Source organism: Eurypyga helias, unplaced genomic scaffold, assembly GCF_000690775.1.
Source record: "Eurypyga helias isolate BGI_N326 unplaced genomic scaffold, ASM69077v1 scaffold11951, whole genome shotgun sequence".
Taxonomy (NCBI): domain Eukaryota; kingdom Metazoa; phylum Chordata; class Aves; order Eurypygiformes; family Eurypygidae; genus Eurypyga; species Eurypyga helias.
The window spans coordinates 1562-27155 of NW_010232911.1; the positions used below are offsets into that span (position 1 = coordinate 1562).

Consider the following 25594-nt stretch of genomic DNA (forward strand, 5'->3'; position numbering starts at 1 on the left):
AAATGGCAGGCCTGTAACCTTCTACACAGACTTACATTTACAGTTTATGGTGGTTATTGATGGTAGCAGACACATTTACTGTGCTCTGTAAGACTTGAGTCTGAAAGTAGGTTAGGCCACTGTATTCCAGTTTGTCACCACTGCATTATCACGAGTCTTTCTTCTCTGGACTATGTGGTGTCCTAAATTCTTTGAAGTTCACGGTTTTCCATAGTGTGTTTCTCCTTTTCTTCTTTACTTGTCATTTGCCTTCCTGCCCAGAGTGTTCAGACATCACTAGTCTGCTGCAGCCTCTGAAGCCTAAATCTCTTAAAGCGCTTCAGTAGTCTGGCTGTCTTAAGTGTCTGAAACTGGGCCTCTCAAAACTGCCAGCTGGATCGGAAATTAAAAATCCAATTCTCAGTTAACTCATGTAAGCACTAACATAACGAATACTGTAACTGTACTTAGGAAAGATACTAGAATTTTTTTCCTGGTTATTTGTGAAAGATAAGGGGAATGGTTCAGTTCAAAAATGTTACGGTATTTCTTTTGTGGGAATACTGAGAACTGAGGCATGTTTTATCAGGTCTCAGGTAGAAACTGTTTTGGTTTTTTTTGTAAAAAGAAACTGCATTGTACTGCATACAACAGTAAATACTAAAAAAAAAAAAGCATTTATAACATTTTTCTCTTTAAAACTGTTAATTAAAATTTCTGCAAATTCATCTCATCTTTAAAATTTGTAATACAGCTGTTTTCTAGTTACCATGGCTTCAGTAAGGGATCATAACTGACAAAAATTTGCCCTGTAAAAACTGACACTATTTTTGTGTTTTAGTCAAAGAGAAATGCAGAATAATGAACAGTACGAGTAGAAGAAAATACTTTTTACTTAAAAATATGTAATAATCAGGATCATTTTTCTACCATTAAAAATAAATAAACTATCACTAATACGAAGCAGCTGCTCAGAATTTAGCAGTTATTCTACATGTACATATATGACTAATATGGTAGTGTGTCTTGAAAGGTTAGATCCTTACATAAGTATATTGTACAACAAGAAAATGCTGGAAGTGGTAATATCAGGCTGCTGTTTGATATCTCAGTTAATAACACTACTATTTGAATATGATATAAGATCTTTTAAATTGAATTTGTAGTTTAAGAATTTCCTCCAGATAACCTCTTTTAAGCAATGTCACTGTTATCTTTTGTGATGTAGAAGATTTTTTTTTTTAAAAGCTGAATTTTTGCATGTTTTGATTAGGGTATCTTTATTTCTATAGGTACCTGAACACACAGTTTATCAAGAAGAACAAGTTGACTGAAGCTGATCTTCAGTATGGTTATGGAGGGGTGGACATGAATGAACCATTGATGGAAATAGGAGAGGTAGGTATCTCTGAAAGTGGGTGTGGATATAAGTTCAAAAATGCGACAAGTTCAGCTTTGTCCTTTTAAATTTTGAATTTTCTGTGTCACAGAAAATATGCTAGTAGTTAAAAAAACATAGAAGACAAAAGCACTGAACCTTTGTAAAAAGAGTCTGCAGTTTTGATGTAGAAAAACATAATGCCCCTGAGGGAAAAAAAATAAGCAAATATGAAAACTACTTGAGAGCTTCAGTTTAAAATCTGAAAGTAAAAGATTTGCAAAAATCCTTTTGGCTTATTAAGTGACGCTACTACCTAGAAACTATTTTGAAGAAGCAGTACTGTGGTTTTTTAACTCTTGAAATACTATTTCTAGGTGAAATCTTAATCTGAGGCAATATGGAATTACGTTTACGCCATTTTGAAGACACCACAAACAGTGCAGCAATATGCACTTTAGAGCTCTGATAAGGCTTTACAGATACCACTGATTAGCAAGCCACACAGTGTAACGGCTTTTTTGAGATTAGTCTTCTGTGATACTATACATCTGATTTTCCAGTGCAAGCTGTGTTGTACTTCTGTTGCAGCAACTTGGTTAGGTAGAGATTTTGGAAAAAACACAGACATTCCGTGCACAAATTTATCATGTAGGGAGGGTTTATCTGTAATAAATAAGTAATTTGGGACAAACACAAAGGTGTTAACACAGTTACTCATGTAAATTGGGGAGGCTGAGACTCATTTTTAAATGCCTGAAAAACAAATACAAAATTGCAGGAGCAGGACTGTGTTCTGAGATAACCACCCTGTGCACTTCAGCTATGCGGAAGTGAAATATACATTGTTTCTGTCTCACTTCATGGCTATTGTTACCATGAAATATAACAAAGTGAAAGATAATTTTACAGTAAAAGCTTTCAAATTTTTCAAAACCATGTGTTTCATTGTGTCTTTTAAGAGGATTTGAAAACACCTTTTCAGGCTGAGTCAGAACAAAAACACCATCCTGAATACAGTTGAATAGAAACTTTTCATTTTAATGCTTGCCTGTGTCTGTTTGCTTCATGTCTGTATGTAGACACGCTGCTAGCTGGAGAATTCGTTTTATTCTGTCATGTGTTGTGATGTATTCTTTTTTCCTTTCCTCTCTACATTTGTCTTTTACTTGAAGAGGGGAGCAGACACTTCTCTTTTCCTTAATATGAGAACTGGACCTGTCAGTGGTTACTGTTCTAGCTCTTGGATTTCATTGTTTTAAGTAGGGGATCTCTGCTGCCTTTAGTTAAGAGTTCGATTGTGATGTAGGAAGAAGCATATTCTCCCCCTCTGCTCTCGTGAGACCCCACGTAGAATACTGCGTCCAGCTGTGGAGCCCTCAATATAAGAAGGATGCAGACCGGTTGGAGCGAGTCCAGAGGAGATCACGAAGATGATCAGAGGGCTGGAGCACCTCTCCTGTGATGAAAGGCTGAGAGAATTGGGTTTGTTCGGTCTGGAGAAGAGAAGGCTCCGGGGAGACCTTATAGCACCTTCCAGTACCTGCAGGAGGCCTACAAGGAAGCTGGGGGGGAGATTTTTACAAGGGCCTGTAGTGATAGGACATGGGGTAATGGGTTTAAATTGAAAGTGGGTAGATTTAGGTTAGATATCAGGAAGAAATTCTTCATGGAGAGGGTGGTGAAGCACTGGAACAGGTTGTCCAGAGAAGCTGTGGATGCCCCATCCCTGGAAGTGTTCACGGCCAGGCTGGATGAGGCTTTGAGCAACCTGGTCTAGTGCAAGGTGTCCCTGCCACCCTGGTCTAGTGCAAGGTGCCCCTGCCCATGGCAGGGGGGGTGGAACTGGATGATGTTTGAGGTCCCTTCCAACCCAAACCATTCTATGCTTCTGATCCAGCTACCCAACTGATGGAAACAGCACTGCCATTTGAAATTGCTGATCCTCTGACAGGTTGGAGGTGGGCTGAAAAAAACACCAGAAACATGATATACTTTAAGTCAAGGCAATTCAGAGAAGAAAATTTTTCTCTTCTGTGCTTTCTGCAAGGCTTGTTGATGAGTGGCATATATAAAGGCTTATCAGAGCTTGGAAGTGCATATTGCTGCAGTGCTTGTGGTGTTTTCAAAAGGGCATAAATGTTGTTCCTTACTTCCTCAGACTGAAATTTAGCTAAGCATATTCCCCTGATTGTCAGAGATCATCCTTAGCTCTCTGCAAATTGACTGTTAGTTCAATTGGTTTGGGGGCTGGAAATAGTTTGAGGCTTTTTTCTGGGGCTGGGTGATGCTGATGTATTAATGAATTCATCCTTCGTTTCAGTGTGTTACTCTGTTCTGAGGTACCACCCGAAGGATGGTAGTGGCAACTTTTATCCATACCTTTCTGTCCTAGGATATGCTTACCAAAGAAAAACACCAGACCTGTTAATTCAGCTTTTTTTGATTCCGTTTTTCTTGTATTTATGGGATAATAGATGGGGTGAAGGACAATGACACACACTTTTCAAGCTTCCCAGCAGTTGTTCATAGGATGGTGCATCCATAGCTCGTTATTTGGGCAGGTTATGGGGAGGGTCAAGATTCTTAAACTGTAGCTGGCAGCCCTTGGATTTTGACAAAGATGTTCTGGATGATGATGTCTGGATTTCTACTAATGAGTTTTTTATTATCTCAATCCCCAGGAATTCTTTTGTGACTTTGTAGTCTGTGGTAGTGGGAGGTAAATTTTGGATCTTGAAGCAACAAAATTAATCTCTTTTCATTACTGGCGTAGGATAAGGCTTATGGCAGTTACTTCCTTGCCCTGAAAAGGAATGAAGACTTGAGTCCTACACTCAAGTAGTTTAAGTGCCTTAAGTTGTAGCACTGATTCTGGTGAATGTGTTGCCCCAGAAATAAAATAAGTTCACATTCGTGACCTGAAAGGCATTCACCAAATTTATCAAGTTTTTGTTTTGAAAGCATTTACTTTCATTATGGTTCCTGTTTAGGATTCTGTCTTTTATTCATTGGATTGCACTAGGGGCTGTGACAGAAGTTTTTATCTCATCTGTTCATCACTTCAGAATGGAAGAAATTATCATTTATCCCTTTTGGATGACAGAGATGGCCTGTGCTTTATGTACCCAAGAGCAAACACACATACTTTATATGTAGTTCTCTGCAGTCTCAGCAGAAAGTTACAGAAATCTTGCCCAGTATTTAGAATTTGTAGAAGCAGAACTATACTCTCTATGTAGTGAAGTTTCTGTCTCGGTGGCACTTCTGTGCGCTAATGGATGGAACTTTGGGAGCTTTTCAGTTACCTTGAACGAGTACATGCTTGCTTAGTTCTTCTGGGGTGTGTAATAGGAGGTGCGTACACGAGATGAGAAGTGTGTATGTGATGTGTATGGGCGTGGCTTCCAACAGTTTAACATCCTGATAAGCATCCCAGACGTTCGGTAATTGTTGTAATAGGAAAAATACAGGATAAGATCAGTAGATGAAAGTAGACTGCCAGTGCTTGCAGTAGAATTTTTTTTTTTCCCCGTGTCTGTATGTTATGAACGCATGGTGAAAGATACTGCTTTTCTGAGCCGGGCTCCTAACACTGATTTCAGACTTCTGAGTTTGCAATGACTGTGGAAGCCCTGAGCTAGGAGGTAGTTAAGACGTGCCTTCAAAACATTCTCTGTCCTATGATTTATAAGCAAACCTTTACCTCTTCTTTCCCCCTGCATGTGGTGCAGTTGGGTCACCTTTACCTCACAGACTTCTGTACCCTGCATTACAGCATGGGGGCTGGATGGCTTTGGCGGGCAGAGCAAGTTCATTTCTTTGCTCTTTAAAAGAAAGATTGATTTCACAAAGTGGATCAGATTGGATACATAGTCGATAGCTGGATTCCTGCTTTCAGTTAAGACATACCTGATCAATATTTGAATTTTTATAGCTATTCATTTTTAAAACCTGTTAGTTGTGTCAGAGTTTTCTTAGCAGCAATATTCCATCTGTCCTCACTGATTTTGGGCGTTTCATTTTTTCCTAGTCCACTGCTCACTGGTAGGTGTTTTTAGATGTCTCAAATGTGTGGGTGTTCCCGCCATATGAGCGATCCTATTATCCCCTCTGGGTTTTAAATCTGATTTTGATTTATGTGTAAATGTTCCTTTGAACAACTGCAGTTGTGTTTTTGAAAATGTCGTGTTTTGGGAGTGATTACTTCATCCACAAGAGTTTGAGATTTTTTTTTTTTATTAGAGGGATCAGTCCATTTGACTGATCCCTGTAATGATGAATTAGGGGCAGGGTGACTTATCCCTAATATGCTGGTGATTTAAATTCTGCCTAAGTAAAATATTAGCTTGTCACTGACTTAAGATATATGCACCTTAGTTTGGAGATGCTTTCTGTGTTGGATACAAGGGTTCTGTATCTTTGGCTCTAATTGCTGACAAATTGGCCGAGAGACAATTCTCTTGTCAGCTGAGGCTTATTTTGTAGTCCTTTTTAGAAGTACTGGTGTCTGTGTGAATTCAAACACTTCAGGTAGAAAGGCATGTTACTTATCTATTATTATGCAGATGTTTTGTTTATATGTGCCCTTGTAACCAACTTGCTCTTAGGATACTTGTGTGCATTTGATAATTCTTGACGGAGAGGAACCAAGGAATAAATCAGTCCTGGTAGATGTGTGGGAAGCACGCCTTCACACACTGCCTGACTAGAAATTCTGTGTCTGACACTGCTAGTGTACAGATCTGTGTAATCTTCATCCAAATACAGTCAGATGTTCTAGAATGAAAATTATAAAATAATGTTAATATAGGGGGAGGCAAACCAAATAATTTAAAAAGGAGAAAGAAGAGGATGTCTAACAATTTAATTTTTAAAATCTTAAATGGGGATTTGTGTCATCTTTGGGTTTTTTTTAGGGGTGTTTTTTGTTTTGTGGGGGTTTTATATTGATATAATCTTGTGTTGTGTCCTGACAGCTAGCTCTTGATATGTGGAGAAAACTAATGATTGAGCCACTGCAGGCCGTCCTTATTCGGATGCTCCTCCGAGAAATAAAAAAGTGAGTGCTTGATTGTTTTTTACTTTTACACATTGTGGGGGTATTGTACTTCTGTCCTTTGAAATGTCTGGGGACTGACCACATTCTTTCATGGTATTTTTCATCTTACCTGGTGCTGATGTTCTATCTACTTTTCTCACTGTAGCTACGTATTTGTGGTTTGTATAGTTACTCACCATAACCTGAGGGTGATCTCTTCTGTTTCAGCAGCCCTTCTTACCAATGGGATTGGACACTAGTTAGGATAATTCTCCAGGTCTCATAGGATGCTTTTTGCCTTTCTCTCCACCTGATGCTGACTGGTTATGGCTGCTGTACTGTCAGTAGACATAAGGACCTGGGCTTACGTAAGGGTTTGCCAAAGCCAAAAAAGCTGTGTTGCTTTGCATGGGACCGGAACCAGTTCTTGCTTATCTGTCTGGAAGACTAAGCTTCTGGGTTTCTGTTGTTCAGATGAGTGACTTTACTTAACATTCTTGGTGCTTTATTGTAATGAAATGGATATAATTTCTGGTTTACGCTTTGAAGGAATTTATTATTTTATTTCTGAACATATTTCTTTCTTTTAAACAAAGACCCTGGTAGACCCTGGGGATTTTGACGTTTTGATTTTAAACCTTTATGCTATTTGATTCCTAAAGGATCTTTTTATTTACAAATAAACAGAAATTTTGATATATACTACAGACCTTATGTGTAGTTGTAAGTTCCATCGGTTTCTACACTTCTACTATTCTAGGGTAGCTCTGGAGTTGCCTAATGACTGGGATTTTTTTAAGTGATGGTAAGCCTGACTCAAGTGGCCAGGCTATTTTAGGTAAACTGAAAGAGAGAGGTGATTTGGCTGATGGAGGTGCCTTGGACATGGATTTCGTTAGACAAAAAGCTATATTTATCAGGCGTTAAAGAACTAATTTTAATATTTTAATTTTATTTTTCCTTCTTGAATTAGATTTTTGACAACTAAGTAACTGATGTGTTGTCCCTCTCAGATGGTATTTCTGAAGCGAGGAAGTGTTTGTTTATTTTCAGCTGATGAACCATATTTCCTCTGTAATGAGTGTTCATACTGCTTTATCCATATGTTTACTCTAACAATTTATGGTTTGTTTTTTTACTAAATGAAGATTCCCTAATTCATGATGAAGAAAACACTGCTATGTTACATCAAGCACAGTGACACTGAACTCTTACTTTAGTCAATCTGTTTATTTCACTGGAGGGTGGGAGGAGGAATCTCTGTTAAAACTTTTTCAATGGACACCTCGTGCCTCTTAAAGTAATGGTATTTATTTACCTTGAGGCAGACTCCAGACCTCAGAAAGGTATTTAGATCAAGACTGTCACTGGCTCCAATCTGTGGGGCGTTAGATATTGAGACTGTAACAAGTTGACATTATTTGTTACTAAAGCTTTTGAGAAGTTTCATTTAAAAGTTGAGTCATTGTCTCTAATGGTTGAGTCTGGATTTACCCCCCTCGGTTAAGGATTCTTTTGTGTGATTTCAAAGAAGTTAATTAAACTCAAAATATATATCTAAACTTGCTTGTTCTGGCCACCTTTTGATCTGTATATCATGTAGTGAACTGTAGAAGAGAGAACTTATTATAGCTGTTCTTCCTGGTATCGTGAAATGCAGGGCATGCTGTGAGTATCCTGGGAATGGCCTTGGCATGTAACTATAGGCTTGTTGATTCCAGTGGTCAATACAGTTTGGAAGAGGCAATTTTAAAGATGTTGCTGCAGGCAGCTGTTAAATGTCTTTTAGCACTAAGTTCAGCAATTCAGAGATTGAACAATGTCTTTGAAGAAATGGATATCAATAATTTACATCTATCAGAGGTGCAAGAATATACATGGGAAGATTATTACCTAAAAATTTTAATGCAATTACTAATACATGTATATAATTAGAAACTTTTCAATTAGATAACTTTAATGTAATATTTAAGTGTGTGTGGTTCAATTTATTAAAATGTTTCCAAAAAAAAGTCAGTGGATGCAACAATTAAACTTCTTACAACCAGAAGATTTTGCATAATATACGATGATATGCAGAGTTGATAACCAACACTGTAGTCAACTCATTGTGTGTGTGTTTATTACTGTACTGGAAGAGGTAAGGGGAACAGAGCCACGGATTTTGCTTTTGGGTTTTATTTTATCAATGTATTCAACTGGAATTTTAAAGAGACTTCTGACTGAAATCTTGAGCACATCTACTTTTTAGAAGCTATTAACTTGTGCAATACATTAAAACTAACAAACTTTTTCGGCACGTGAAAATAAAGAAATACAAGTAGTGTCTTGTGGTTCAGCTGAACAAGATGGCTAAACTGATCTAAGAGTCTGCTGATGCCCAAAAGGAACAGGCTGTGTTGTATTACCTTTCTTGTGCTGAATTTGGTGCTCATCTAGTCCATTAGTGAACCAACTCAGCTGCTGACATGACAGAAAACTGTCTTGGCCAGTATTTCTCCAGATGGGCAGGATGAGTCAGTTCAGCTGTGAATTAGCTAAGTGCCAAAGAGAGATAGAGGCCTGTGACTGAGCAAAAGGGAGCAGGATTAGCCCCCTTGAACAGCAGAATACTGTTAAATCACTTAAGCCTGTCTTGTCTGACTGCACTCCTCTTAATGCAGAGTTCTGAATATAACACACTTTCTTCCCCCTCCCTCTAGCCCAAGCACTCCTCCTACAAGGCAAGCTGAATATCAACTTACGCATTTTTGTTTCAACACAACAGGAAGCCGACAAGATCTCAAATTGTGAGAAAATTCATCTATGAAATTCTTAAACAGAAATAATTTGGAAATTATTCAGGTGCTATCTCAAATGGCAGTGTGATTAGTACAGACTAACCAGGAGAGGCTTCTCTGCTAAAGACAACTAACACTTTCCAACTAACCGAACCTGTTCCTGTCTAAGCTGATGTCTTATTTATACCACTTGTTTGAAAGGAAAGCTGTTGGAAGTTGTTAGCTTTTTCAAAAGTGTTCAAAACAGGCTCTTCTAGCTCATAGTGAGTTCTGTTAGTTAATTGGTCTCAATAGGCCATTGGTCTGACACAGCAGAGCACTTCTTTGCAAAGATGGAATCTTCATTTAACAAACACAGTACTTATTGAACCTTAAACTTCAACGGTGTTCTGTGGGGCTATAGTGGTAGTACGCTGTACGATACATGCTAAACTTCCACTGTTAGCTTTAGGCCTGGGATAGAAACAAGATGGAGTTAATGTTGAACAGCACAATTTCATTGAGCTTGTGTTTTGCAGTTTTTGCCATTTCTTTTGAAAATAAAAACCCTCATCATCTGAATTAGGGGAACTTACCTTTCTAGCACTTTCTCGTTTTGTCAAGATTCCCCACCAAACATCCATCTCTTCTACCGTCCGAAGATGTCCTATGACATCCCTGCTTTGAACCATGCGGCAGCTGCTCTGTAGCTGTCTGCATCCATGATCCTTGCTGACCGTTGCCAAGAAGGAAAATACACACTTTAATATAGGCTTCCACCTTGGTGGGGTCACCAAGTTTTCTGTTTGGTGGATGCTCTTACTACTACCACTTTCATGAAAATTATCCTCGAAACTTCTGTCAAATTTTGTTGAAACTAGCCGTTTATGTTAAAAATTCCTGGGAGCTGAGTGCCATTGGTGGAAATAAAACCTGAAGATGCTTCTGAATACAGGGGGAGAGAATGATAGTTTGTGGCATATACTATTTATCTTGGAAGTAGTGTAGTTCTTCAGGTGGGTTCATGATGCAGTTCATAACACATAGTTCTAACAATAAATTTTGTGACAGCTTTGCTGTGAATGTGTAGTACTCAACTGGTGAGGAAACCTGTGTTAAGCTACTAAAAATCATGGGAGTATGGGGAGGGGAAAGGGGAGTGTGGGCATCTGTTTAAAAAAAAAAAACAAAACCAAAAAAAACCACCAAAAAAACCAACTTACATCATGACCCTGGCAGTTGTTCCAAACTTGTCATTTGATTGGCAAGCACACCCTCACTACCTCCGTGTTCAGAAGTGGGTTTAAACTCTTTCTCTTTGCATTGTACTACCAGCTGCCCGAAAGGCAGGCAAGCCTGGTTCCATGTTGTGTTCCTTTTGGTCTGTTGCCTTCTTGCTGCCTGGTCTCTGTGTTGGGAGGCCCATCTCCTCCCTTGTAGCTCTTCCGTGGAGCATCTGCCTCTTGTACACAGATTATGATCTGTTGACCTTCAACGCCCCTGGGCCTGACCTTTGCTGCCCCTTCTCCTCCAGCATCTGTGTGGACTCAGGCCTCTGAAATGGCCTGTGAACTGAGCAGAGGAGCTGGGGCTTTGTCTGTTGTTACAGTAATGCTGCTTGTGTTTGTCTCACCAGTATCTTTCCAGGTCCAGAACCCCACATGCTAGAGGCAGACTGTACTGTCCCTTGACACATGCCTGCTCTGTAATATGCTTGACTTTCAGTTACGTAGCTTCCTGTGCTCAGTGGTGTTGTGCGGTGTTCGTAGGCTGTATGCATCCTGCAGCTCACTGTGCTTCTGGGCTCTAGTCTGGTGTCACACTTCTTCCCTTCTGACATGCTGCTACCTCTGCCGTTATACACAACCAGCAAGAGTGCAGGGTGTGGTTACGTGTGCCCATACCCAGATTTATTCCATTGGTTCAGCTACCAGAGCCAGAGGAAACCTTCCTTTCCCCCGGAGAGGGGGGAATATAAATCAGAGCATCACTGCTGGAGCCAGTTATCCATTAGGTCAGCTCATTTGTACCAGGTGACTAAGCTGCATAAACCACACAGTGACTGCTTGTAATGGGTTAGGGAGCTAGGTCTTTTCTAGGTCAGCCCATTTGTAACACGTGACCAAACTGCATAAACTGAAGTGAATGCTCGTAATCATGTTAGAGCTAGTTCTTTCCACCCATCATGAGCTTAAGTTTTCAGATGTTAGGATACCATAGCATTTAAAATCAATACATACAAGTAACAGTGTTGTGAACACATCAATGTGGTCTGGCGTATGGGATACGATATGTGCTGGTGTGACTGTCCTGGTAAACCTCCCTAGCTCATGGGTACCCTCTGGGTTTTTTATCAGTTCCAAACAAAAAAGAATTAAATTAGCAAAATTATTTCTGCACCATTCCCCCTTAGCCTAGATGGGTATGTGGTAATGTTTGGGTTTGAGATATTTTTGCTGGATTTACTTTTTTTTTTTCCTTTTAATTATTTTTAAATCTATTCATGTAAATGACTCTTATATCAGCATGAATTTTTAACAGAGAACTTGTTTTTTCAGTGTAGTCTGGGTAAAGTAAAAGTTCTTATTCCATGTTTGTTTATATATGTATGTATGTATTTTAAAAAGGAAAACATTTGAAATTACAACTGCTGGTGCTTAACTGTAAATATATAAATCGTAGTTTAGTCCTAGTTAATACCTTAGGAGATAAGGAATATTTTTTTACTGCTTTGTAAAGTGTAAAATGGTTCATGTTTTTTACAATGGTTCATGTTTTAACGTCTCTGCTGCTCTGAGTGTGGGTCTGTTATTTCCAGTCTTTGCAAAGGACTGAACACTAACATTTCAGGATGCGAAAGACTTGTTTTAATTTTGTTTTTATCTGAATGGGACTAAAGATTATATTTTCTTCATTTGAACTCACTCATTTGAAGCTAAGAACTTGACTGGAAAACGTAAGGTTTTCCTTTTCCAATATATGATTAAAATTAGTGATGCTGTGCCAAGTACGTTATTTGTTCTACTTGACATCTACACATTGAATAGTAGATATTCATAAAAGAAAACAGCATACCTCTTGGTGTGATGTTGGCAAAAAGATTTTTTTGTTTTTGGTAGGGCCAGGAGTGTTAAGGTAGTCTATTTAATAGAGACTATAGGTACAAGATGGCACTTACTGTAATATTTAAGGTACTGGCTTTAGAGTATATAATTGGGAATACTTATATCCTTAGCAAACACTTGGAAATTTCATGACCTGCAAATGCATTGGAATGATTTATGAGTTGCTATCTCAACAATTTAAATGCGTAGGAGAAAAAGAAGAGTGCATTTTTTTTATTTTAAGATTAATCTTCTTCGGTTTTACCAATTTAAGCAGAGGAACTTACTGGAAAATGTTTTCATCCAGTTTTATTTCATTCGGCTATCACTATTACACCACTCAATACCTACATTCTCATGAATGTTTGCTTTGCCTGTTTCAGTGATCGCTGTGGAGAAGACCCAAACCAGAAAGTAATCCATGGGGTTATTAACTCCTTTGTTCATGTTGAACAGTATAAGAAAAAATTCCCCCTAAAGGTAGATACACGTTTCTGATTTATGATTTTAATTTTGAATGTTCATCTAGTATATACATTACTTATCTTTTTAAAAAATAAAATCTCTCTTTCAGTTTTATCAGGAAATTTTTGAGTGTCCTTTTCTGAATGAAACAGGGGAGTATTATAAACAGGAAGCTTCAAATTTATTGCAAGAGTCAAATTGTTCACAATACATGGAGAAGGTAAGAGATTCTTCTCTACACATGCAATAACTAAAATCTGTTATCAGTTTACTGATGATGCATGTTTTCCTGTACTGTTCCCATAGTAGTTCTTTGTTGCACACTTTTCTGCAGTTTAAACTATGCATTTTGATGGTATGGTTAATCTGAATATAGACTACAAACCTTGCCTATGGATGGACTGTGACCTTCAAAATAATGAATGATAAATCAGTCACATGAAAAGTAAAAAAACAAAAGACAAAACACAATATACATCAGGTTGATTATTATTGCTGCTTTACTTCCTTCTTTTCCTTCTATTTGGAGTAGCGTAGGATGAGAGTTTTAGCAGTATAATGGTTAGTGAAGACTATATGGTAGAGTTGTTACAAAACATTAATAAAAATTACATACTCTGATGCGTGTTTTCTTTCGTTTTGCTTTGTGGTGTATGAAGTAAGGTTGTGGCTAAACTACTTGTAATTCTTCCACCTTGCTTGAGAAAGCAAAGATTAGTACAGACCAGGAGTGAGTCCTTAGTGCCATACTGACCACACTAGCAAGATACAAGAGTTGAGAAGGTTGTGAGATGGCTTTTAACTGTAAGGAGCATAAGCTAATGGTAGCACACCTGAGGTGAAATTCAGGAACAGGCCAAGACTTTGACTGAACCAAAAGAAACGCAGTCATTTTTTGTATTATTAGCAGTCTGCAGCTGCACTGCTGTCCACGGGCTCCCCTCATATTCACTGGCTACAAGTACTTTCATGTCCGTATTTATATAGCTTAGAATCATAGAATGGTTTGGGTTGGAAGGAACTTTTAAAGGTCATCCAGTCCACCCCCTCTGCAGTAAGCAGGGACATCGTCCACTAGATCAGGTTGCTCAGACCCCCGTCCAAGCTGGCCTTGAATGTTTCCAGGGATGGGGGCATCTACCACCTCTCTGGGCAAACTCTTCCTGTGCCTCACCACCCTCACTGTAAAAAATTTCTTCCTTATATAGCTGGGCTAAATCTACCCTCTTTTAGTTTAAAACTTAAACCCCTTCGTTCTATCACAACAGGCCTTACTAAAAGGCCTTTCTTATAAGCCCTCTTTAAGTACTGAAAGACCACACTAAGGTCGCCCCAGAGCTTTCTTTTCTCCAGGCTGAACAATCCCAGCGCTCTCAGCCTTTCTTCGTAGAGAGGTGCTCCAGCGCTCTGATCGTCTTTGTGGCCTCCTCTGGACACACTCCAACTGATCTATATACTCCTTATGTTGGGGACCCACAGCTGGACGCAGCACTCCAGGTGGGGTCTCATGAGAGCAGAGCAGAGAGGGAGAATTGCCTCCCTCAATCTGCTGGTCATTCTTGTTTTGATAGAGCCCAGGGTACGATTGCCTTTCTGGGCTGTCAGTGCACACTGCTGGCTCATGTCCATGATGTCTTTTATGATAATTCCAATTTCCTTCATTGAAGTTATAAAGAGAGTTTTTATTAATAGCTCAGATGAGTATCTTTTGAGCAGATGTATACTTACACCTTTTGAGCAGATGTTTGCTTACAAGAAGATGGGCTTAGAATAGAAAAGTGATTCTTACAGTCATATAAATAGGTATTGTGGTAAAACTTTCTCAAAAGGACTTAAGAGGTGTAGTAGGAGAAATTGGAGAAGGCTGGCTACAAAGTTGAAGGGAAGAAGAGATTTTGAGAAGAGAAATACTGAGTGCTATTAGACATCTGGTAGTGACTGAGCCTAGTCAGTACAAGGAGAAGATGATTATATTAATTTAGTAATAGCCTGATTTAAAAGACTAAATCTAATTTTTCAACATCCCATACAAGTTAAAAAAATAACTTACTTGTTCATGTCTCTCATTCTACATACATGTATTGTTGTATATCCATGGTTCTATATTGGTTGTTAGTATTTTATCAGCTCTCAGTTTAAAAACTTGTCTGTAGGTTTTAGGTAGATTAAAAGATGAAGAAATGCGGTGTCGGAAATACTTGCATCCCAGCTCATATGGCAAAGTGATTCACGAATGCCAACAGAGAATGGTAGCTGATCACTTGCAGTTTCTACATGCAGAATGTCACAATATTATCAGGCAAGAGAAGAGAAGTGGTAAGTCTCAGTGGTCACAAAAAGCATGAAGTGGGTTTTGTTTTATTCATTTAGTATGGCAGTTTACTATTTTTACTCAATGATGTGTGCACTTAAGTAATACATATTAGTTGAAAACGCTTATCTAGAAAGCACAATTAAACCTGAATGTCATTCTTCTTTTACCATGTAATTCATTATCATTTTTCCAAATATATAGTCAAAACCTTCTTTTTTACTGTTAACAACCCTTATTTCAGCCAATACTCTTTTTCTTTCCTTGTCCTAGTCGGCTTAAAAACACACTGAAGTCCTGTGTCCTGTAGAATTGATCATATTTTATGCTTGTGTTTTCATTTGTAAACCAGTGGCTCTGTCTTTACAGATTTCTTCATCATCATTTGACAGGTCAGGATTATAAAATACTTTGGCTTCTCATAGCCACCTTTTGTTGTCCTGAATCTTTTGTGACCTCTCTTCCCAAATCCTTTTTACAGAAGCAGATGCTCTTATAGTTACATTCCCTGCCTGACTAAAAAAATATGCTTCCTGATGACTACATTGCCTTTTAGCCTTGAAAGAAGGCTTATTCTTGCATGGAAGGTGGTATATATTACGTAAAAGAAACTATTTTTCACAGTCAATCTCAACTTGCATCTAATAATAGTGTTTTGTTTCCAGAGAGTTTTGCGAAATTGATCAGAGCTTGGATCCTTTTTTTGCCAAAAAATATCATGAAAATAGTAGTTGCTTATTTACAGCTTTTCTGTAGAGAAAAATTTCAAGCCAACTCAGGAGGAAAATAAAAGAAATTAAGAAGATGTCTAAACTGATTTTAGTCCGTTGCTGTTAAGGGAGATTTAGGGAGGCCAAGTTTTAAAATCACCTGCCACAATACTTTACCTACCAGCCCACCTCTTCTCTTGGAGTCTCTCTTCAATAAGTAGTATTGGAAGAGTAAGGTAGTCAGAATGGCAGCACTGAGTTAACACTGATATTAGCCCTACTCTTTCAAGTATGTTAATTTTTTTTTCCCAAACAGTTGGTCTGGTTTCAGTTTTGGAAAAGCTTTGCGTGAAATTATGATACTATATTAAGTGTTGATTTTTAGTGTTTCTAAGCATATTGGATAAAAATGTATCTCTGTTACAGACATGGCAAATATGTATACTCTACTTCGTGCTGTGTCGAGTGGTTTACCTCATATGATTCAGGAACTACAAAACCATATCCATGATGAGGGCCTTAGAGCAACCAGCAATCTTTCTCAGGAAAATGTGAGTTTTCTTAGGCAGCTGAAATCACCTATTTGATTAACATTCCTGATGACATGTTTACCCTTTTCTTTTTAGTCTATTCTGGGTTTTTTTAATTTTGTCGATACGAAATCGGTTTAGAACATTATGGATAAATTGTAACTTCTGATCAGCACACTTAGCTGTGCAACACATACCTATCCTGAGAGTTGATTGTTGTGATCTAACCAGAAACAACTACAGCTGGATGTTTCTCGTTGTTTGTTTAATGCTGTCACGGCAAGTAGGTCCTTTTGTTCCGTGTATGAATTTTTTTCCTGAATTTCTCTGAAGTCAGTGGCATTTGCTGTTGTGGTACGTTAGGAACCAGTTATTCCATTTAGTCTAATTACATGTTATTTGTAAAGACTTGACATCCTGTCCTGATTTCAGTGTGGTATTTTTCACTAATGGCTTTGTGGTCTCATATTTTCATGTAATTTCTGAAAATACTGCAACTTAATTATTTTACTAAAACGTGTTAAACTTTTTTCAGTGCATATGTATTTAAATTACTCAATTCCATTTTTGTTCCTCCAGCATTGCTGTTCAGACACCAAAAACCAAGCTTTCATTTGGCATTTTATTTGTACATGTGTACATCCTGCTGTCTAGATCTGTGCTCACTTTAGAATGGTGACTTTAGCCGTCCGGTGTGTCTGACTGTAATAACATAGATAAAAACTGTTGTAAATTCACTCTTTTATTGACTGCACAGGAATATTACTCTTTAACTCCTGTGTCCATACTGAAAATGGGCTGAAGTCTTTAGTACAGTTTGCTCTCAAATTATTTGTAGGTTTACTGAACTTATTCTTTCAAAAGGATAGTGTCTACACAGGGAAATGAATGCAGAGCCATGAGAATGATGAACATTGTAGATAAATGCAAAATGTGAAATATTTATTCCACTGTGTGATTATGTAATTGTTCATCAAAATATTTTTAATGTGTGAGGTGAGAATGCACTTGGGGAGTCATGTGATGCAGCCAGTGCATTGCACACTCTTGCATTGCTACCTGCCAGCTTGTCTGCGTGGGGATTCCTCCAATTCACGTTAGTCATTTTGGTACAAAATGTGATGCTGAAATGTCGTGCACTAAATTTGATTGGTAACTGTCCTGTGTAGGAAAATTCAAAGTGTTAGTCTGGATTTTCTGTCTCTGAAGTCAGTGTGAAGGAGAAGCAGCAGTTTGCTTATTTCAGTAGCTTTGTGGCTTGATTGCTGTGTTTACATGTTAGCATTAATGATTTTTGAAAGGGCTGATGAAGGATTTTAGGGTATGATGGAAAAGATTAGACAGCATGAGAACAGTGTAGACTAAAATTGTGTTTGCTAGCGGGACAGTAAATGTAGCCAGTGACTTTTTATTTCCAAAACATGCTGAAGCATAGTAGTGTAAAAGTACAACAATGCAAAATCAATGCTCTCAAAGACTTAATCACTATGATTTTAAATTCTATTCCTAAGAATAATTAGGAATAAATGTACAACTAATTATGATATGTTTGTAGATAATACTACTGTTCTCTGTAACTTGCTCTCTGGTTTATCTACCTTTTTTAGATGCCAACTCAGTTTGTGGAGTCAGTTTTGGAAGTACATAGTAAATTTGTTCAACTCATCAACACTGTTTTGAATGGTGATCAACACTTTATGAGTGCCCTTGACAAGGTAACTTTTACTTACGAAGTAACAAAAATCATTGGAAAACAAAATCCGGGATCCTGCTTCAGGCTTACCGGAGTTCTTCAGGGCATCAACACATGTTCAGAGATAGTGTTCTTACACAGTTTGTCTAGTTTAAAAATGCAACTAAACGAAAGACAGTCCAGTGTTAGGGGAAAAGGGATGTACAAAGGAAACCACTTTAATATTTAAATGTTTTCTGAAAGAAACTTTGCTTTTTATCATAATTCAAAACACAAAAATGGAGCTGACCTGTGTAATGTAAATTTAAGTGCAGATAATAAATAGACAAATTGTGGGTTTTGGGAAGTTTGGCAACAGTTAATGCATTTGAACTTAAATTTGCTTGCTGCCCTAGTGTTTAAACTCTGAATGCTGATAGTATTACTTACATAGAAGCTTTGTTTAGATTTTTCAAGTTGACTACAAAGGATACCTGGAAGCTTACCTTACTTCAGTCACTGTCACAATAGCTGATATTTTCCGGGAGATAACTGCACTTGAAGTTAAGCCTGTTTAGGGATTTTCTTTGAAAAGCATAGCCATGAAGGTATTTAATATGACAGTTCTAATTGTTATAAATTTTAAGAATCAGAATAACTGCAAAACATGCGTGGGTTCTTGAGGGATTAAGTGGTTCCTTCTCTAAAGAAGAACATTCAATGTAATTTCTCACTCTTTCTGATATATCCTTGTATCTTTTTCCTATAGAGTACACTTAATATTTTCCTGTCCATAATTTCCTGTCATAGCATGCATGCATACATGTCATTGCTTATTTGTGTTTACAGGAATTGCAGTTTGTGGTTAGGGTCATAGTCTAATCTTTGATAAATTTCAGACAGGGTTAATCTGGAAAGACATAATGATGGCGATGCCAGTAATAATTTCAATAGTAGTTACCCATCTGTATTTGTGATACTGAGAAAATAATTAGTTAATATTTTAAAACAGATTATTATTTTGGTATTTTAATACGTTTCTGTCTCAGTTGCAATTAATGTCATGTGCCAGAAGGTGGAGTAATATGTGACTTCCAACTACATTGCTGGCCCGTAGTCAACGTACTTTTTCCTTAAATACATCCATTCTTCATTTCAGTGATCTTTATTACAATAAATAGTCAAAATACAAACTGATCTTTCCTTTCTTACTGTTGTGAGCACCCCGTGTATGTTTTCCAGGTTACGTGCTGTTGGTGTAAGCTGCTGATGTGCTGCTTCTCAAATCTGCTTTATCTACAATTATTCCTCAGTGTCTTTCCATCCGTACTTTGGGACTACAGATATTGCTGTATCCAAAAATCTTCATACTTCTACATTTAAGTTTCTAATCAAAACTTAATTTATTCTCCTTGCTGCAATTAACATCTGTTCCTCTACTCTTTGCAATTTCACTGAAATCTCAACTTAAAAATGTTCAACACACAAATTCCCACGGAGCAGCAATTCCAACCCTTTTATTAATCGTTTCTTTTTTGGCCCCCCCTTTATGTAGTTCAGTTTTATAGCATCTCAGATGGTTTTTGCCCTCAACATTTTTTGATTTCTTCAAATCTCATGAAAGAAAGTTTTAAGTCATTTACATTTTTCTCTTTGCTCTGTGTTCCTATGTAGGCTTTGACATCGGTAGTTAACTATAGGGAGCCCAAGTCGATCTGCAAAGCACCTGAGTTGGTAAGTGAGAAATACTGTTGTAGATGATGATGACAATTCTTGTAACAGTCAAATGAATTGGCATGAATATCCATTTCTCTCACTAAGTCAGCCTCAGGTATGTATTCCAGGAGTATTATGTAACATCCTGCACACAAATTTTGTGTGTATTCAGGATTGGTGCAGTTGTAGTTTTGTATACAGAATTTGTATTTTCTGTGGGTGTGGTATGCATCATCTGCCTATGAGGACAGCCCTTGTAATAGAACAGGACACTATAGACTGACTTATTTAATGCTTTAACTTTTTGTGTAGAAGTTTGGAATACCTTGGCATACATTTGTTCTCAAGCTTGACGAGTAGGTTTGGGTTTGTTTTTTTTTTAACTTGAGCTGGCCAAGTACTGTGACAACTTGTTGAAGAAATCAGCAAAAGGAATGACAGAGAATGAAGTAGAAGACAAGCTTACAAGTTTCATTACTGTTTTCAAATACATTGATGACAAAGATGTATTCCAAAAGGTAACTTTTGATATTAAATAAACTTTAAAATGTTCGCATTAAAAGTATACTTGGAGAATGTGGCTATGCTTCTAAAAATCCTCATATCTGATTTTTTTTTATGCAGTTCTATGCCAGAATGTTGGCAAAAAGATTAATTCATGGTTTGTCTATGTCTATGGATTCTGAAGAAGCCATGATTAATAAACTAAAGGTAATGTAATGTTCTTCTAATGCAGAAGAAAACAACACAGGTGTATGTAATGGTGAGAGGGAGCAGCAGAGGGTGCTAGAGATAACGATCGGTGGAACCTTTTTCCAGTAGCTGAAAGGGGAAACCCAATTTCTTGGTAGTCTGTGAAAGATGTATGGCCCGGTATCACTTGCATTTGAGATTTTTATGAAGTTTTGGGTAGTTTTATTAATTTTGTTCAATAATTGTTTACATTATGAAAGTATCAAGAACTTCCATAAACTAGCACTATCTTTCAATTTTATACAATAACACTGTTCATATAAATCAATGTATAGAAAGTGAAACTAAGGTAAATCTGATAGTTATCTGATTGTTTGTTTTCTGTTGTGACTAGTGGTCTCAGTAAACATAACACTTCTGCTGACCAGATTTTCATATTTTAGTAGTGAATGTGGATAGTTATACCACATGTACTCTTTTCACTGTGAAACCTGTTACAATATTTCTTTGCAGCAAGCCTGTGGTTATGAATTTACCAGCAAGCTCCATCGAATGTATACAGACATGAGTGTTAGTGCTGATCTCAACAATAAATTCAACAACTTTATCAAAAACCAGGACACCATTATAGATTTGGGAATTAGTTTTCAGATATATGTTCTACAGGTACTAATGTATGTTTATTACTGTTGAGTTATTTGTACTTAATTTTTGTGTTTTGATAACAAGTGAACAGTTTTTCTAACTTCTCATATGGAAACTGGCACCTTGTGATCACTGGAATAATTTATTTTCCTAGTTTTTCTTCCTTAAATTAACTCACTCACATACTAAACAATAGTGATGTAAAACACCTTGTGTTGCTGCCATGAGTTAATACCTCAGTGGGGCATGCATATACTGAGTAGTAGAAAATAAGGAATAAAACTTCTGGTCTAAATTGAATGTCTTATTTTACATATAGACATACAAGACGTATTATGTCTTATGACATAGTATGCATCAAAGATCTGTTTCATAGTGTTATTTTTCTTGATGTATATATTGTATGAAAATGTTAATGCTTTTATTTTTCCTGCTGCCTTTAGGCTGGTGCATGGCCTCTAACTCAGGCTCCTTCTTCTACATTTGCAATTCCTCAGGAACTGGAAAAAAGTGTACAGATGGTAGGTTAGTAGGAGGCTTCTTGTAAACATGTGGAAAATGTAAAATAACTCCAAATAAAAAATGGTCACTCTAACAGAGAGAAACCTGAGCTGCTTTATTTTGTTTGTAAATCATGGCTGTCCTTTTATCCAGTCCATGTGAAATTTGGAAAGGTCATATTCCTGTTCTGCTATATATTTGTGTATGTATAATTTAAATATCAGGACAAAATATTTTCCAGAATGACCAATGTAGCACTTCTCATAATGACAAGCAAGAAAAGAAGGGAAGAAGTTAGCATTACTACTGATGCTAGTTTTGCATATAAGATTTTTAAAATATTGATTTTGAAGGGGTGCTTCAATTTTTGTGTGTCAGCACAACTTTGAAATGTTACTTCCTAAATCATAAATGTGTGCTTTGTGAAAATAGATTTTGGAAGTCTTCACCATAAATTCCAGGAGCTGTAGTGACTTTGTGATTCTGAGATGTTTGCAAACTGTGTAGTTGTATCTAGCCTCAAACCCAGATTGGAAGGTGGCAAGAACTGTCCCCACTTTCAGGCTTGTTCTTCTGAAATTTCCCTGAAGATGGGTTCAGGAATGTAAGATGAGATTCCTCATGGAAGTCAATGTGTAGCTGACTGGGAAATGCCTGTTAACTAGAAGTTCATGGTTTTTGAAGGATGTTGTTAAAAAAAAACCCTTAGTACAGTGAATTTCCTGAATTGATTTTAAATAAGAAATCAAAGCCATAGAATACAGAATGATTTTACCAAGGTGAAAAAATGTAAATACACTTGTTTTTATATAAAATTGGAAGGAACAGAATAATAAAACCTACTCAGATTTATTGCTAAAACCTCGCAGAAATTCTTTTACATTTAGTAGAGTTGATACTTTTGGGAACACTGTTAACTACAGTATTTTATGCTTTTGAGAGTATGAATGTCAACAATAATTTTGATTTAGTCATCAAGTAATATGTTAATATTTTCAAGTAGTTCAGTAGATGACTGGTGATCAGTCCATCGCCCATCTTCTAAAGGAAAATGCTGTCATGAATTGATCCACAATGTTTGCATCCAGTGTGGTGAACATAAAACCAGTATTCCTTCACTGGGGTGGTAGTGTGATAATAAACTACTGTAAGTAGTTATTCGTGTGACTAATTGAAGTTCATTTTCTTTTGCAGTTTGAATTATTTTACAGTCAGCATTTTAGTGGAAGGAAGCTTACTTGGTTACACTATCTCTGTACAGGTAAAAATAATTACTTTGATAAACTTATGCTCTATACAACTGACAATTATTTGTTAAAAGTCCTTCTCAAATGGCAACAGACTTTGGAGTCAGAACATGTGGCATATAAACTCAACTGACTTATTTTGCAATATAAATTTAAATTTGCTGTTTAGTATTTCAAAAATTTGTTTTGTAAACATGCATATGTTACCTGTGATTTATTAAATCCAAGTAGAACTGAAGTTGGGCATTCTTAACTACAAAACAGCACTGCAGAGCTCCTGAGTTGTTAACAATTGTCTTGGAATTGTTTCTGTCGTATCAAATGTCCCTTAGCCGAATATTAAATAATTTTAATAATGTCTATTATACTCTTTCACTCAGATATGTAAATGTCTAAGTAAATACATATTTTTTCTTATGGTTGTTTGCTATGTAGAAATATATGTTAAAACATCTTAGATGTGTAAAACTGTAGCTTAGTTAAGTAAGTATCACTCAATCATAGTATTTAATTTCAAGTGCTTTCAGTATCAGGCTTTAACGGCTGAGCACCACAACGTGTTATGTGGAGGGGAAAACCAGACTAGAGTACAATATAATGTAATGAAAATTTAGTTGTGATAATAGAATGTTAGTGTTAACTCATACCTGCCTTCACACAGAAAAACCTGAATCTGCTTTCGGGCAGATTTCTTCAGTGCATTTTTCTTTTTTTTTTTTACTTTTTATTTCAGGTTAATTTAAAGAAAGTAAGAATATTGTGAAAAATTTTACTGGACAAGTGTTTTATTTTGTTCTTAAATCTTTCCTTGGAACAACTTTCATGTAATTGCAGTTCTGTGGTTGGTTGTAAGCTGTTACTAATTGAAGTTTCTGCATTGCGATGTGTGGAGGCTATTTGGTATTTCCTTTTTTTTATTAATATAAATTATATTACATTAGTCAAATTCAACACTGTGTGTTTCTGTTCTTTTTTTCTTGAAATCACCACTGTTAGAGCATTCATAATCAGTGTTATTTATGCTGCAGACCACATTCTATGTGCATAAATTCACAATGTCAGTTTTCATCTTCTTATTCAGTGGTTAAGTGCATACTTGGGTCTGAATTGAATATCTGGGAATGTACGAGGAGCTTAGTAGTTAGGCTTCAGATGACTTCTCAGCACATTCTATCAGTTTATAAAATCCTGGTTTTATCGTTACAGGTGAAGTAAAAATGAATTATTTGTGCAAACCTTATGTAGCCATGGTGACAACATACCAAATGGCAGTGCTGCTTGCCTTCAACAACAGTGAAACGGTCAGCTACAAGGAGCTTGAGGATAGCACACAAATGAATGAGAAGGAACTGACAAAAACCATCAAATCCTTGCTTGATGTCAAAATGATCAACCATGACTCTGACAAGGTATGCAGTAAGGATACAAAAAAAGTTTCATGTTTTCAGTCTTGTGATTCTACTAATTCTTGAGGGTTTCTTCAATGTAAAAAACATCTGTTTGCTTTTTTCCTAAACTCTTACTATTGACCCTTGTGAACAACTACATATTTGAAAATTATAAATAATATATGATTATATGTAATTGTAAATTTGTTGTTGGGTTTTTTTAAGGGGGGAAAAAAAGTACCAGCAAAGATTTTGCCAAAAGCATTGGAATTATGCTTGAGTTCCTGCACAACACACAATTTATTTTGGTTTATACTCAACAATGTAAACGCAGTAGTCCTAAAATTTAATGTTAGCTTACATTTCTTAAAGCCATTGATCTTTGCCCTTTCATGTTAATTTTTCTATAGTATGCCTGGATATTATAAAATATTATAATAAAGAATATTTGTTGCAGAATATAAAATTAGTATTAATATTGTTTTGAGTGCATATTTAGATAAATATTGGCTGTGTTTACTGAAGCACTTGTGCTTAAGGCAGCCATGGTTTGGCAAGATTCCAAAGTCTAAGAAGCCCTGTTACTTTATTCTGCTGGAAATTGGTAATACGTGTACAGACTTATGCCTGGAAACTGCAAAGATCAGTTAGGCCATCCTCGTAGTTGATTGTAAAGATGTTTGGACTGCTGGTATAGTTAGCATTTATTCACAGAGATGGTGGTGAGGCACTGGCACAGGTTGCCCAGAGAAGGTGTGGATGCCCCATCCCTGGCTGTCTTCAAGGCCAGGCTGGGTGAGGGTTTGAGCAACCTGGTCTGTTGGGGGGTGTCCCTGCCCATGGCAGGGGGGTTGGAACAGGATGATCTTTAAGGTCCCTTCCAACCCAAACCATTCTATGATTCTGTGATTTATTGAAAGAAGTGGACTCTTATGTGTAAGGAGAAGAATTGAGATTCTGACAAGAAAAAAAAAATAGAAAAATATACAGATAGATGTGAAACTCTGTAGAAGTTGCAGCTGGTCAACTGTTTCTGCTACAAGATAATGAAGTGCTTAGATGGTTTTTCCTTCTCTTCTGGAAGGCAACGTTAGTAACAGTTGTGAAAGCAACAGCTCGCTGTCCCCAGCATCTACTGTAAATAAATGTAAATCCTACTTTCTTTGAAGGGAGAAATTGAGTTTAAATGGAGAGTGTTTGCAACTTAAGATAAGCTGTCGAAGTATTAAATCAGAAATTGCTTTAATCATGTTGACTTGTTAACAATATCCATGTGTGTCAGAGTTCATAGTATTTCCTGAAATAGACTTGATTTCTAGGTTAGTTAAACTTCAGCTCAAAAAATTGACCTGGTTCACATGGCATTTTAGAATTTCCACCTACAAATCTTCTGATATTGTTTGTATGTAAGCAAGCCCCTTCTCAAAGTAAATTTTTATTGTTTTCTCCTCCCAT

The 25594-nt window shown here is 37.0% G+C and overlaps 1 protein-coding gene across 1 annotated transcript in view; it reads left to right on the plus strand.

Moving 5' to 3' along the window:
- Positions 1–1252: 1252 nt before the first annotated feature.
- Positions 1253–25594, plus strand: part of CUL2 (cullin 2) — a gene marked incomplete at its 5' end in the record, with an annotated part of 30036 nt that continues 5694 nt past the window's right edge. Inside the window, 14 exons of the mRNA XM_010161559.1 lie at positions 1253–1377; positions 6337–6419; positions 12645–12741; positions 12836–12946; positions 14880–15042; positions 16174–16298; positions 17885–17992; positions 19624–19683; positions 20055–20183; positions 20290–20376; positions 20872–21024; positions 21447–21524; positions 22699–22765; positions 23958–24160. Coding sequence (XP_010159861.1) covers positions 1253–1377; positions 6337–6419; positions 12645–12741; positions 12836–12946; positions 14880–15042; positions 16174–16298; positions 17885–17992; positions 19624–19683; positions 20055–20183; positions 20290–20376; positions 20872–21024; positions 21447–21524; positions 22699–22765; positions 23958–24160 — 1589 coding nt within the window. The remainder of the gene's footprint in view (positions 1378–6336; positions 6420–12644; positions 12742–12835; positions 12947–14879; positions 15043–16173; positions 16299–17884; positions 17993–19623; positions 19684–20054; positions 20184–20289; positions 20377–20871; positions 21025–21446; positions 21525–22698; positions 22766–23957; positions 24161–25594) is intronic.